Source organism: Nannochloropsis gaditana (assembly GCF_000240725.1).
Source record: "Nannochloropsis gaditana CCMP526 unplaced genomic scaffold scaffold293, whole genome shotgun sequence".
Lineage (NCBI taxonomy): Eukaryota > Eustigmatophyceae > Eustigmatales > Monodopsidaceae > Microchloropsis > Microchloropsis gaditana.
The window spans coordinates 8,076-23,243 of NW_005803660.1; the positions used below are offsets into that span (position 1 = coordinate 8,076).

The window sequence follows — 15,168 nt, forward strand, 5'->3', positions numbered from 1 at the left end:
TTGCGTTGCATAACTTTAATTTCAAGAAATTCGTCCGACAACAACACCACATAGGTCACATGTTCATGTTTGCACTTTTCTGTGGCGCTGAATGAGTTCGCCTGCTCCTTCACATGGATTTTGGTCTTCACCTAGTAGTCCTCCTGACGGCGACGCCTCGGTTCCCCCTTCTCTCCCTGCAGCAAGTGCCACCCCCTCGAAGAAGACCCTCTTGCGGGAGGCCCTCATTGCCTTTTATGAAGTGCACAACCCGTCTCAGCTTGTCGACGTTTTACTTGATGAGATTGTCGCTAAATATTTGGGACAGGAGTCTCAGCTCCTTGCCAGGCTCCATCGCCGTTACGGAGAGATGCCCCGCGTGCCGTACCTCCCTCGCAACGGGGGAAAACTCTGCATGGGCTGTGATGACACTCTTCCATACAAATCAATGGACGACTCAGCTCTAAATCATGGGTCTTCCATCGGCATTCACTCGGAAGCAGAAAAAGCGTCGGATGAAGCACGTGCCAACCTCCTCTCCCCTCACTTTGACGCCACCTTCACGCTCACGCAGCTGCCCCGAATGCGCTCCTCGGTCAAAGCCGTCATCCCTGTACCCGACGCCCCGCTTTTTGACAACTTGTCCCGCTCCCGTCACCTCTTACCCCCGTCGCACACCGACTACATGCCTCCTTGGGGTCCCAAGGAGGAGGCCGCACGAGCCGCACGGAGACAAGCGCTCGTCGCGAAGAAGACGGCGATCGCAGCCGCCCGCGGTCCGCCTCTTCTTCAGGTGTTGGCGGAGAGCCTCAAAACCGGTCCGACGGGGTTGCTGTACCGGTGCTATCAGGAGAAGAAGGCGGTGGTGGTGACCGTGCGACGCCGAAGTGGGTTGAGGGGCACGGTGACGGGCCGGCTGCGGGGATTCGACCGGCACTTCAACCTGGTTTTGGAGGAGGCAGAGGAGGCGCTCTTTGTGCGAAGAGGGGAGGGAAAAGACAGAGGGGCGGGTGAGGGGGAGGGGGCCGAAGGAGAGCAGAAGGAGAGGAGGAGGAGTCAGCGGAAGAGGGGGAGGCGGGCGGGGAGGAAGCACAAGCTGCCTGGGAAGAGAAAAGAGGCACAACGTGAGCAAGAGGACGATAGCCTTGTCGGGACAGAGGAAGGACAGGACCAGCCGGCAGTGAACGGAGGGAGGACGGAGGAATGGGAGGAGGATCCGGAGGGCGGGAGAAAGAGGAAACGGGCGGAGGCCAGAGGGGGAGTCGAGGAAAGACAAGCGGGAGGGGAAGAAGCAAGCCTAGCAAAACATCAAAAGACGGACGCACGGCAGGACCAGGGAGGGAAGGATGGCGGGGGGAGGGGGTCTTGCGTCGCACGTTCCCCTTGGTGGTGGTGCGGGGGGACAACGTGGTCATGGTCTTCGAGGCGGCCCCCGCCCGGTCCACACACGCCCGCTGATGACATGCCGGGCTCTCCCATATCCGACTTCTCTCGCTGCTTCCCGAGCCACCTCCATGCTGGTGCCGGCCTCGGCCCTGCACCTCAAGCTGAAAACGGTGATCCTAGATTCTCCGCCGGAGCGCGGTCTCTCGCGCCCTGAGAGGCGGGAGAGGCAAGGATTGGGGGTCGGGTCGTGTCGACCACGCGGGGGGAGGGTTGAGTCAGCTTAGCATGCGAAAGTACTGTGTGTATAGCCAGCACCTCGAAACTTCTAAGTTTCGTGAAAGTATTTGTTTGCGTGATTATATCAATTTTTTCATGGATAAAGGTGTGCCCGCGGACCGGACGCAGGGTTCATGTTAGGCCGGGCTGTGTCAGAGGCAACCGGCTTCTGTTCCCCCGACTACGACCGTGGTATCCCACGGAATGGCTGGCTGTGTTATTTTACCCCCTACTGGCTGTCCTTTCATCCAAGCAGGGCATTTCCTTGCGCGCGTCCTTGCTTTTCCGCCCTCCCTCGCGCCGGTCGTCCCCCGCCCGCCTTGGCTCCGCCCGTCGCCCTAGACTACATGCACATCCGTGACCCCCTGCATACCTTTCAAAGCGTAAACCACGCCCATTTTCACTTTCTCTGGGCCCTGGTATACGAGCTTTACCACCCCCTCCTCGCTCACGCCCCCAATCGAGGCGGAGGCCCCCAAGCCCCGGATGGCCGGCAAAATTTCGCTCAATTTTTCCTCCAATTTCCGTTCCAAGGCGGCTGTCTCGGTCAAGGGGGCGCCCGTCTCGTCCACAGAAAGGGGCGCGTCCGAGACCGCCTCCACACTTCCCAGCTGGGTGAATTTCTCCCGCAAGACCCGCTCCACCCCCATCTTCATGGTGGTCGTGGAGGACGGGCAGGAGCCACAGGCCCCTTGCAGGCGGAGGAAAATGTCCCGGGCCGCCAGGTCGATACGCACCACCTCGATGTTGCCCCCGTCTGCGATCAAGTAAGGCCGGACTTCCTCAAGGACGCGGTCCACATTTTCCGGCGTCAGCTCCAGCGTGTCCTCCGCGGGGAGGGAGGATGACGGGGGCGACGCCGGCGGAGGGGAGGAGGAGGATCCCGCTCCTCCCTCCCGGAAGGGACTGGCGATCTCCCCACCTCCCTCCTTGGCAGCCGCGTCCCGCGTGCCCTCGGGGATCGTGGACCGGGTCTGCCCCTCGATCATGCCACTCCAGTCACTCTCCTCCACAGCCGCCTTCAGTTGCGCCCGCCGCGCCGAACGCGCTGCTTCTGCCTCCTCCCCATACTCCTCCTCCTCGTCCAGGTCCTCCAGTTCGTCCCGCAAGGTCGGGTCCGCCATAGCTGTCCTCAGCTTGGTCTTCGTGTCCGCGTGCGCCCCGCCCAGCCCGGCCCCCGACTCCACCACCTCTCGTATCGACTTTGCCCAGCCCCCGGAGCCGCCCTCCCCCTCGCTTCGGTTCCCCTCTGGATTTTGCCCCGTTGCCGCCACCTCCTCCAGCCAGGACGCTTGCACGGCCGCCATTTCCTCCCGCTTGGGGTATCGAAAGCTCTCCAACGCCACGGAGGCCACCACCTCCGGACCGTGCGCCTGCAAATGCCCTTCCAAGGCCATCACCACGTTGCGGGTTACTCCTACGTACCGCAAGGTCCCCGAAGCGTCGTACACTCCGTACACTGCCGCCAAGCGGGTATCCTGCAAGTCTTTCAGGAAAGATGCGGCAGGGAAAGGGCCTTGCGCTCGGGTGAAGGAAGTCGACATGCTTCCCGCAGGCGGTGTCCTCGTACCGTGGGCGTCGTCATCGCCGTACAGAAACTCGTGCAGCCCCTTGTGACCTTCTGGAACATTGTCGTCTGCGGCCACTCCGGACGCGACGTTGCCCGGGCTCTCGGCAGCGCCTACTTGCAAGGGTGCCGGGCGTGTGACTGTTTCTGCGGCCGAAGAAGATGGAGGACTATGATACAGGACTAGGGTTGATGGGTTTTGAAGTGCTGCTGGTACCAAAAAAGCTCGAGTCAAGAGTTGTTGCTCTAATACAAGGGTGGACCCAAGCAGGAGGGATAGGAAGGTCGAGGTGGGCGTCATCATCCTTCGCAGCGGCCCTCTCCTCATCAAAGCGAAGTCGCGGAGCTGCTGTAGGGTCAAAAGTCATGAAAAGGAGGGGGCAATGTTACATACATAGTACAAATTAGTTCTAAGAAGGCGAGTGCAAATGCATCTCTGAAAGGCTTTGATTTGCGACGGTTGGGCCTTCATTCGGTATCTACACGTTTTGTGGCTCGGCCAACGGCGTGGGGGGAAAAAACTTGGATAAAGGTCCTGCCCGCCTCCAAAATGCAAGATTTGCTGTGCCAAAATCGAAGGAAAGACTGAGGCCCCAAATGCCTATCAAGCGAAATCCAAAGCAAGAACACGCCGCGCAGCGCCGAGAAGTCAACGTCAAGCCCGATGGACCCAAGAGCTACCGTAACACCCACGTAATACGAAAATTCGGGGACAGGGGTTCGAAAAGCGATGAAGTCAAGGCCGATGTGGGCCCCGCGCAGTCGGCGGCAGACGGCGTTTCTGAAGTTGAAGCGCGCCCAACAGAGAATTAATACCGCGTGGCCAAGACCACGAGTCACAGGAGGGAAATACAGGAAGGTAAAAAAAGGTGTGTGAAGACTGACTTTGCTGTGGTTGTGGTCGGATGGTCGAGGAGAAAAAAAAGAGGACGGTGCAAAGCTTTTCCTAGCAAGCAAGTTTCTCCCTGCCTCTTAATGCCCATTTGTTCTAGGCAGGACAGACTGGTTTCCTGGGGGTTCCGTATCGTCAATTTCCCCCCTTGATAGTGAATCCTGTTCCTGCAGAGTTTCTAGACCCTATCTGTGCACGGAAGGAGGCTTTTTATCGCCTGTCGCGCACGCGTGGGGTCCAAAAGCTGGAAACAGGGGGCCGGGGGGGGGGGGGGGAGGTATCTTTGAACGCTCTTCCTTGGAGAACGCCGCCTTGCCCTGAAGGACATTTTAGGAAAGCATCTGTGGCATGTTTTGTGACGGAACCACGCGACAAACTATGTCGTAGTGTAGTCAGCCTGCAATTGGTTGAGTTCTTGATGTGCTTGTCTGGTGGGATTTGTTGCAGGAGCATTTTTTCGGGCTTCCGAGGACTGAACCCATGCTTTGTTGGCCATCAACATTGCAGTCGACGCTCAGGCCTGGGGGCAAAGCCCTGTTTTATGCCCTACATGGGCGGTCGTACCGACTTGTCAAATCGATGCTTTGTCGCTTATGCCTCTACAGATGACGTAGGCATTCTGAGGGCAAGGTGGAAGCGTGCGTCTAATTGAATGGACGCTGTATGCGGGTTGAAAGGGAACAGTCTCGATTCTTTGTTGAGGCGGTTAGTAACTTTCGTCCTCCGAGCTAGTGTTACTTGGCGTCGCATTAATATATATATGCAACACTCTTATCTTACTACAAAACATTAATTTGGTAGTGTCAGCAATGGTTGGTGTGTTTTAATCTCTTAGGGTTTCCAGGTTTTGTGTTGGCGGCACCGGCATTGAACTCTGATCACATATGGATGAGAAATAAAGCAAAGCTGTTTGTACGTCTCAAACCCATATTGAGGCATGTGGCGCATTTTTGAATGTATAAAACATGTCAAACATCATACTGGCATGCGTCGTGTTGACAGAGACAGCATTTAAGCTCCACGTTGACATAGGTGGCAAGTAAAAGGATTCACGCCCTGGAATGTGTTCTCACGAAGTCCCCTTTCCGTCCCTGATCAAACACGTACCCCTCCAGGCAACTTGTTGAGAGTTCAGCCCTGGTAGCAGCAGCAGCAGCATGGGTGGGGATGTACCAGTAGGAATAGAATCCAGTCATCATTCAAGCGTGACGTCCCTGGAGCGAGAGTCAGACCGCGACTCTGAACAGCAGCTCTCTCCGATGGGTAGGACGGGTCAGGAGCGCAATGACTGCGATTCACCGGAGTACCACCTTCATAAGGCGCAAAGGGACAGCATGAGCAACAGTGAGAACAAGGGTAGTCCACCTTTTTCCTTGCTGTACAAGGGAGAAGGGGGAGAGAAGGGTGGCGGAGGAAGCCGTTCCCCAAACGAGACGTCTCCAGAGACCAGCACCTCCGCCACCTCCTCCCTCTTCGGCTCCAACTCGGCGTCAGGATCGGGCTCCGATTCGGACGGAGAAGGGAGCAGTAACAGTAACGCGGGCTTTAAGGCTGGCGAGGCTCCTGTGGGGAGCTCGGGCTCAGGAAGCCACCCTCACGGCCACGCCTCCGGCCCCCGCCCCTCGTTCTCCACACCGTCGCCGTCCCCCGCCGACTTCCTCCTGGGCCACGCGACGCCGCCGGGCAGCCGGGGCAAGGGAGGGGGTGGGAGCGGGAGTCCCTTGTTGGACGGTCCTTTCGGCGCGGACCTTTTCGGTGGTTTCCATGCTACCTCCGAGAGGGAGGGACACCGACCGCAGCCGACGGAGGGGAAGGAAGTGATAGCCCCGCAGCGACGCTCCAATTCTCTGTCCCCGCCCTTGCCTGCCCTCTCCGTGCAAGAGGCCCAGAGTGTGTTTGGTTCCACGGGCGGTCTCCGTCCGGGCGCCCCGCTGACCCCGGGAGGGCTGAGCCGCCGGGCCCGAGACAAAGGCTTCCATTCCACGCCCGGCGACGGCGGGTTGGGGGCAGGGAGGGAGGGGGATGGAACGGGTATGTTCGATTTCGAGAAGATGGAGTACGAGCTGGCGGGTCTGGCCCGGAGAGGGGAAAGGCGGCCGGAGCCAGGGAGTTCGGAGCAGGACGGGCGAGGGGAGACACCCCGGCAGACATCAGAAGCAATGAGCAACGGTGGTCGAGGGCGGACCTTTGCCTCATTTGCACCGGCGGAGAGCCCCACGGAGGGCCTTCGCCACGCGAACAACTATGCCTCCTCATCTGCCTCCTCACCGTCCCCCTCCCCCTCCCCCTCCTCTCTCGCCTCATCCCGCTCCTCGCCCTCGCCCAACTCCTCTTCCAGCACGATCCAGCCCTTGGCCTTCTCTGGGAGCGGCGACGTCAGGGCTGAGGCTTCGCCGCTCGGCATGGCTGCGGGCTCTCCCTACCTGCTCCAGCAGCCGGGCTTCCCCTTTGGGAGCGTGACGGCCCCTGGCGATGGCTTGCAGGGGTACGTACAGTCAGCGGCCAGCCCAGCTTCGGGCGCCAGAGCATCTTCTTCCCCTAGGCCCGGACGGACAGAGGAAGGGGCGGGGATGGTCTTTGCCTACGGCCCCCATTCTCCGCTCGCCCCGGACAACCGAGTGTTCGGGCCCCCGGGGGGAGCGACCTTGTCGACACAGGTCCACATCCCGGTGGGGGCAGAGGGGCCGGTGGCCATGTTTCCTGCAGCCTTTGAGCAGCAACAGCAAGAGCTTCAGCAACATCAGACGACGGCCGTGGGGAATGGTTTGCCGACGCATCTCATGACCACGGCGGGTCTGATGCCGTTGAGCCAGATCATCGCGTTGCATCAGCAACACCAATTTCAACAGCAGCAACAGCAGCGAGACAAGGGAGGGGCTGCTCTGCCCGCGAATCTCCCTTTCTCCCACATGACCCGAGGGATGGGGAAGACGGCGGGAGGGAGCGGCAATTTCAACGGCGCCGCCCACGGCAACCACGCCGGCGCGACCTTGGACAATATGGGCCACGGCGGAAGTGATTTCCCTGTATTGGTGGCGGGCAACACCAGTGTACACCCTGAGGGATCCTCGCATCCAGCGATGCTCTTGCATCCGACACGCCAACGCCAAGTGGGAGAGTCGCAAAACCCGCAACGGGCCTCGTTTGGCAGGACAGGCGCCAACCTGAATGCCCACGACACGTCGGGCTCTCCCTCGACAGCCTCGCCCACTAGGAATCTGGACCCGTACGACGCGTTGTACTACGGGGGTACGGGTCCTGAGGTCAGGCAAGGCCTGGGAGGATTGTACGGCTCTGGGGGGGGGACGCGCCGAGGCGGAGGCCGGGACCGCAACGACCGACGGGGCTTTGGAGGGAGCTTGAATGGAACAGGGAATAATGGCGGGGCAACATTAGGGGGAGGCTCCTCTGCTGCAAATTTGAGCGGATTGTTAGCGAACTTGGGGTCGTTGGGCGGAGGAATGGCTGGTCTGGGCCTGGAATCACTTTTGTTGAACGGCGTGTCCTCTCCCGCGTTGAAAAAACGCGTGGAACGTGACCCGGATATATTGGCAGCATTGGCCTCGGCCACGCCCTCCCTGGAAGAGATTTTGAAGTCGTCGACGGTACAGAGCCTTAGTCAGGATCAAGTCGGCTGTCGCTTTTTGCAGCTCAAGTTGGACGAGGCAGGCGCGGAGGCCGCCACCATCATCTTCCAGCAAGCCAAGCCCTGCATGGCGGAAATGATGACGGACCCCTTTGGAAACTATTTGTTCCAGAAGATTCTGGACAAGACAAGCGAGCAAGAGCGCGCGACCATCCTCTCCCTGGTACAGGACGAATTGGTGAGCGGGGCCTTGAACTTGCACGGCACGCGGTCTGTGCAGCGGATTTTGGAAGTGTGCAGGACCAAGGACCAGGTAGCGACCATCACCGCCGCCCTTCGCCACGACGTGGTGCGGCTGTGCGTGGATGCCAACGGGAATCATGTCATCCAGCGTGCGCTACAGCACTTAGGCTCGGAGGACCGGGCTTTCATTTTTGAGGCGGTCTCCCAGGCCTGTCTGGAGGTGTCCACGCACCGGCACGGTTGCTGCGTGATGCAACGCTGCCTGGACGCGGCAACACCCCTTCAACGCCGAGCTTTGGTCGTGGAAATCGGCCGAAATTGTCTGCAATTGATGCAAGATCCCTACGGGAATTACGTGGTGCAGTACGTCCTGGACAGGTGTGCGGCGGATGAAATCCGTCCGGTGACCTCCTGTCCCTTGGGGCGCATCACCTCCTTGTCCGTGCAAAAATATAGCAGCAACGTGGTGGAGAAATGCTTGGAGAAGGCCTCTGAAGACATCCAGAGCGCGTATATTGACGAAATGTGCGCTCCAGGAAACATCAAACACCTGATGCAGGACCAGTACGCGAATTACGTGGTCCAGCGTGCTCTGTCGGTAGCCACCCACTCCCGAGGATTGCACCTGGTGGAGGCAGTGCGCCCGCATTTACATGCCATGCGCAACACGGCGGGGGGGCGGAGGATTTTGTCTAAAATCACCAAGAGGTTCCCAAACGTGGATCTTGGAGCGGACATGATGGCAGGGGGCGGAGCGGGAGGCACGGTGGGCAATAGTGGGGGTCCAGGGGGCTACGTCTCGGGGATGAATAATGGGCACGGCTCTATGCACCATCCTGGACACATGCATGCATTGCACGGCAGTGGCCACCCGCCCCCTGTGCAGCACCACCCCCACCATCAGCACTCGCACCAGCATTTGGGGTTCCACCAGCACCGTTCGAACCAACCGCAGGCGCATTTTGGCGGGCATCACAGTGGATTCCGCTAGGAGACGTCTGAAAGCAGGACAGATGCGCGAGTGAAGAAGGCTTTCCGGGCGAGAAGATCGTGCGAGGGGGAAAATGGATGAAAACTTACGCTCCGTAAGTTTTGATGACGCTGCTGAGAGAAAAGATCTGTATATGCATGGATGCAGGAGATGTTCACGTTGTAGGCGCGCCGAGACCTTCGCACGGAGGGTACAATATAAGGGGCTGTAGAATATGTATCAGTCCTATATTATTTTTAAGAATATAGTTTTAAGCATACACGGATTTACGTCCTATAGCCGGGGGTCTTGAAGACGCGTGGGCAAGGAAGATATTCTGAAGGGAAATTGCGGTTAGGAAAGGGGCCAACAAGCAGCAAATCGAGCGGGCAGTTATGAGATGAATAGGAGCAGTGGTGAAGAATATTGCAGTGCAAGTCGGGAGAGAGATTTACTTCGTCTCCATGACCGACTTCCTTCCTGCTATTTCCTCTCCAATTGTGATTGCGTGGTGCAGTCACAAACTTGCTTTCAGCTCATAGGTAGTACTCGAATATATGAGTATAATGCGTCTGATATTGGAGATGGTATATGGAAACAAAACGAGCGCTGTCGGACACAGACTTCACAAAATGTGCATCTTGCGGGATAGCAGGCGCATGGCCAGTCATATGATTCATGCTTCTGTGATCCTGTGGCTCGAAGCTTCTCTGAGAAGTGAAGGATCAAAGACTGGAGGCAGGAGGGGCATGTCATGGCCTCTATGTTCAGTTGTGGTATGTAATTCGCGTGCGGGTCGCAGCGTCTACGTCGGATTCATGAGTTTGTAGGGACATTCATCAATTTTATTTCCGGTTGACCTCGCATATTAGGCAGCAAGGAAGTGGTGTATGGAAAGATGAGCGCGGTATAAATTTTCGTATTTATTGTACTAGAGTATTTTTAAGTAATAGGCAATTGCCAGTCTCATCTTGTTTGTCTTCGCCTGAAGCCTCTGCGCCGAAAGGACACGAGGGAGGCGTATTAGGAGTCAAACCAATCTTTGAAATTGCTTGAGTCTATGCACATAGCTGGCGACGTATTTTGGAGCATACGAAGGTTTCCATAGCGAGGCAGTGAGAACGAAAGAAAGAAAAGAGAGCATGCAGGACAAAAGAACAGAGGACGACGAATGCGGGTATCCAGCGGACGGCGGGGACAAGTACGTGGAAAGAAGAGTGTGCGTGGTGGTGGAATCAGAAAGACTTTTACGCAGTAGGATATTGGCAATGATACATGTCTGTAGACGTAAGGGCCGCCATGCTTGGAAGCAGGGAAGGGGAGAGTGCAACAGAAGAACAGAAGGGGACTATTAGATGAAGAGGGGCACTCTCATTCCCGCCTCTTTACCGGGCACCGTTAAAATATACATCAACCAAAGAGAGCTGTTTAACTACAAATTGAAAAAGGATTATTTAATGCTAATGACGACGACTAGACGAGCAGAAGACAAGACAGCAATGACGCGAAGACATGGCCGGGAAGCAATTTCGTGAAGCTAGAGATATTGATTGGTAAGGATAAAGAACAGCTTACGTGCCACGGTTTATGAAGTATGCCCTTCACTTGAATCGGCTTTTCTATACCCGTTGCTCTTTGAAGCAAGTACGGGCTGACGGACGACTTCTTATCTTGAAAAGGGCATTCAAAGTGCACAGACTTGAGAATCAATATACTCAGCCCCTCACTTGACAATATTACTTCCCGTCGCTAGCTTATTTTTTTTACTTACGGCTTCGGATAACACCTCTCCCACATTTATCATTCTTCGTAGTCAAAATTACGTATGTATAAATAATACACCACCCTCATCCGCTTTCTCAAAATTCTTGGAGTCGAAGAGCTTCGAGAACTACGGGCCTAATGGCGCGTAGATTTGTCGTTTGCTCCACTGTTGTCCGAGCCAGAAACCCAGCGCCGTACAAAGACCTGCCACAAAGCCCACAGCGGCCACGACCGTCGATGCGGTAAACCCTGCTCCTCTCTCGCCCGCCTCTCCTTCGGCCCTCCCCGATGATCTCACTGCCATAGCCGCCCCATCCTTTTCCGTCACACTCTTCTTTACCCGCCCTCCTGCTTTCGCCGATCCCCCTTGCTCTGGCAACACCGTAGGCGTGGAAGGAGGGAGGGATTCCGGTTCTGCCATTTGCAGGCTGTGATCGAAAAAGCCCGACACTTGGAGCCACCAGTACGGGTAGAAGAGAAATTCCTGTTCAAATACCGGGGACTGCATATCTTTGACCTTGTAACCGTCACGGTAACGGGCAATGAGGATGCGGAAAAGGTCTGTGGTACGATGAAAAGGGGAACACGAGGAGGAAGGCGATGAGTGCGCCGTGAGACTTCGAGAGGCGGCTTGAGCACATGTGGAAGAAAGGTGTATCCACAAAGATCCTAACGTTCCCCTCCTTGTTCTTACTACACCTCCGCGCCCTTTTCAGGCCCTTTTTGCCACCTTCACCCGCCTCCCCTCCCTCCCCTACCCAGCCTCACCCACCGTTCCAAGTTCTCAAGGCAACCTCCGCCGCTTTTCCCGCCTGCTCCGCCAGCACCTCCCGCGCTCCCTCCATGTCCCCAGTGGCCAACATAGCCATGGCTTGCGAGTCGCTCGTCTCCGCCTCGTGGAACAACGGGGCTTCCAAGCTCTGTTGCGCAGCCTCCACGTCTTGACGGATGTAGCGGTAAAACCGAGTAGCCCAATTGCCCACCGAGGCGGCCGCCCAGTAATTGCACGTGTCCGTGTATTGAAATAGAGATCCGTGGGTGTATGAGGGGGGCAGGGAGGTCGACGCCACGTACAGGGGGGTGTACGTGCTCATGGCTGGCATGTACTGACAGATCCATACGCGCGCCGCCACCAGGTTGGGCAAATGGCTGCGGGACTGGGTGACCGTCGAGTACGAGGTCCGAAACAGCGAGATGGAGCGTTCGTAGAACCCGGCGCCAGCCTGCAAGAGCGTCACGTTTTCGCCCAGATTGGCGGCGGGATCGTACCGGTTCGGGTCCCCGTAGGGTCCTGCGGCCACCCCCTGCGTCAAATCGTAGGCAGTGCCTTCGTAGTGATCGCGTTGGTAGCGCATCAGGTCCTGGGGTGTCAGGAGCTTGTCGGGCCGGACGGAGAAGGGGTAGCTGTCCCCGTAATCGTCGACGGTGGCGGGGAGGGACGCGGCGAGGGAGGGGGCAGCCAGCGTGAAGACTCGCCACACCCGCCGGGTCGCGTAGGCGGAATGCACGCGCAAAAAGCCGTACACGTGGAGGAAATCTAAGTCGCCGTCCTGGGGGGACCAGAGCCGGTGCTCCTCCGCCACGCGCCAGAGATTGTCCGAGTGCATGAAGTCGTCCGAGTGATTTCGGGGAATGCCACGGATGATGAACTGGTTGGCCACCAGGGAGAGGTGCTCGTCCGGCACCCGTTGGGCGGCCCATATCGCGGCCGTCCCCGTGTCGTCGGGGAGGATGTGGAAGACCCAGGCCTCTCGGGGATCCCCCACCGTCAAGGCTTCGCCTGCCTCCGCGATGATGTCGTCCATCTGCCCGTCCCACTGAGCCCCATAGTATCCGTACCGGGTGGCCAAGTCCCCCATCGTCTGGATGGCACAGCGCGCGGTCCTGCACCGTTCCAGGGCAATGGAGCTCAGCTCCCCGATCTCCAATAAGGCCTGTCCTCCGTTCGGGACGCCGCGGGGCTTGGTCCAGAAACGGCCACTGCATGTGCTCTCCCCTATCGCCACCTGATGCTCGTTCTCGATGCCGTACAGGCCTTCAATCAAGGCGAACGTATGCCGGACTTGAGGAATGTGCCCGATGATTTGGCTGAAGCCCTTTTTTTCCATGCCGGGGCTTGAGGCAGGCTGGAGTCCAAATTCGCGGGCTCCCAGGTCGGACTCCGCCCCTCCTGGACCCGCCGTGGATAGGCCGAAGCGAACAAGTATATGGGCCGCTGGGCGCCCGCGGGCCAGTCCCGGGCAGGCACCTTGGCGAGGCGGAAATCGCATTCGGCACAGTCGGCGGTATGCGTGGTCATCGTCGACCCGTCCGCGCTGGCCTTGGGCCCTACTATGATGGTGGTGCATCGGTCGGTCCCGGGGCTGGGGGAGATGCGGTCAGGGTAGAACGGGGACGCAGGGAGGGAGGAAGAGTAGGGCACATGGGCGTGGGAGACTAAGGCATTGTTGGGAGGGTGCCCTGATGCTTGGTCTGCCTGGAGAGCAGAGTGGAGGGCGCCTGATCTCTCGAGGGGTGGCGGAGGGGCTGAGACTGTGCAGTGGGAGATGGCGAGGAGGATAAAAACACGAAGACAGAGGCGAGTCCCAGACATATTGCGGAGTGTGGTGGATGGTGCGGGAAGAGCTTGAAGGGAAGGAGAGGACGAGGAGGAGGGAGGCCCCGAAGAGGACAAAAAGTGGTGACCGTGACGGAAGGAATCACAAATTCCTATGCCAGTATCCACTTTCCCTTTGGATTTTGGATAGTCAAGCTCGGACTTAACTTCGTTGTGGTAAATTCAAAGAAGGAGCCCCAGACAAGCCGACAAAAAATGACGGATGAATTAAAAAGACCTAGTCTTGGGACCCCAGGCGAACAACCTGTACAATGAGTGCTGAGAGAAGCAAGCGAGACACAAGTCCAGTCAGAATGATTGAACGTGACTGTGGTACCGGGGAAGAGGTGGAGAAGCCAACGTTCACGCACAAATGTGCCAACAACTTTCAAGACTTCTGGTTTTCCCGTAATAAAAAAGACTGTCTTACATCCAGCCAGGCACACGTGTCAGATGTTCTAATAGGTTTGTAGAAGCATGGGGGAATGCTAGCCAGGAAGCAAAACACGATGATCCTCGACATAAATTTCTCATCTGTATTTTAACTCCCATAACGATGTGCTCAGGATAAAACGCGAAGGTGCATTTTTTGGGGCCAGCGTGTTTGGCCGCAGACGATTTTCCGGGTATTCGAAGAGGGACTGACCCGTCCTAAAGACCATGATACGCTGCTGCCGCCTTGCAATCCGTATTGAGGCCCCACAGGCGGGACAGCAATCCATTTTTTGTAATTTTTGGATTTTTTGTTTTAAGTAAAAGGATAAGACGAGAGCGTGGGAAGATAGTCCTGAGAATTAATGTGGGGGAAGACGTGAATGGTTTACTCCAAGCGAACGAATCTTGAATTTACTCGCTCAAGCACTTTTCTCAATAAAACAAATTCATAGCAGCAATCATTCCCATCAACTATATCTTTGGAACTGATCTTTACCACCATTCTGCCAGATGCCCTTGTTGTTTTTCGTGCGACCTTGGGCAGCAAAGTGCGCAAAGTTAGATCATCGAGATTTACCATGAATTCAAAATCAGTTCTTTGCCTCAGTTATCAGAACACGACTGGTGAGGGCACAATTCTTTATTTCAAATTATTTGCATCGGATGGCACCACTGACAAGAGTCTGGTGTGGCTCGTCTTCTTTGCCCAGCGCTATATCTCCTCTACGATCAAAGTATCTGAGGCCTGATTAGCAAACTCATCGTTATTATTCTCTCCCTGCTCTCTGCCTTCCTGGTCTTCTCCTTCTTCTCTATCACGCCCATGGACAAGTTCTACAACTTTTGTTCCCAGTACTGAACCATCAGCCTCGCCACTCCCACCCTCCCTTGCTTCCGCCCCCCTGCCCGCCACATTCTTGTCTGCCCCCTCCTTCTCTTCTTCTGACACGTCCTGTTCCCTGTTCTGCCGAGTGGCCTCCCCTCGTCCGTCTCCTTTCCCAGACCCCCCTCCCTTTGACCCTCTTCCCCTTCCCGCCGGGCGGGCCACCGGCGCTCTCGGACATTTTCGGGCTTTGTGCACCACTTCGTGTTTGAAATCAAACACAACTGCGTCCATCTTGCTACCGCGCTCCCGACAAAAACAAGCGAAATGCTGCCAAAGGCCGTTCTCCATCGACCATTCTTCCATCCGCTCTACGACCGGGACATACCCCCCCCCTCCCCCTTCCCCTTCCCTTCCCCCCCCTTCTCCCACGCTCCCTCCCTCCCCTGCTCCTTCCACCCGTTTCCAAAATCCTTCTCGCACGGCAATCTCTACTGCCTCCAAGGACAAACCCTCCGAGCCCCCCATCTGCGCGTGTCGCGCCTTGAGCGTGGAGTAGAGCGCCGCCGTGTCCCCGGCTGGCACGGGCGGGAGGGAGAGGGAGGGCGGGGGGGAGGGAGCGGGCGGGGACGGGCTGGAAATAGAGTCCAG

General features: G+C 57.3%; 1 protein-coding gene across 1 annotated transcript; it reads left to right on the plus strand.

The window, feature by feature from the left end:
* Window positions 1–533: 533 nt before the first annotated feature.
* Window positions 534–1,023, plus strand: NGA_2089810 (uncharacterized protein; the record flags this gene model as incomplete). Its single annotated transcript, XM_005855091.1, has 1 exon — window positions 534–1,023. A coding segment is annotated over one exon (490 nt), but the record flags the coding sequence as incomplete, so codon positions are not given.
* Between the last annotated feature and the right edge of the window lie 14,145 nt (window positions 1,024–15,168).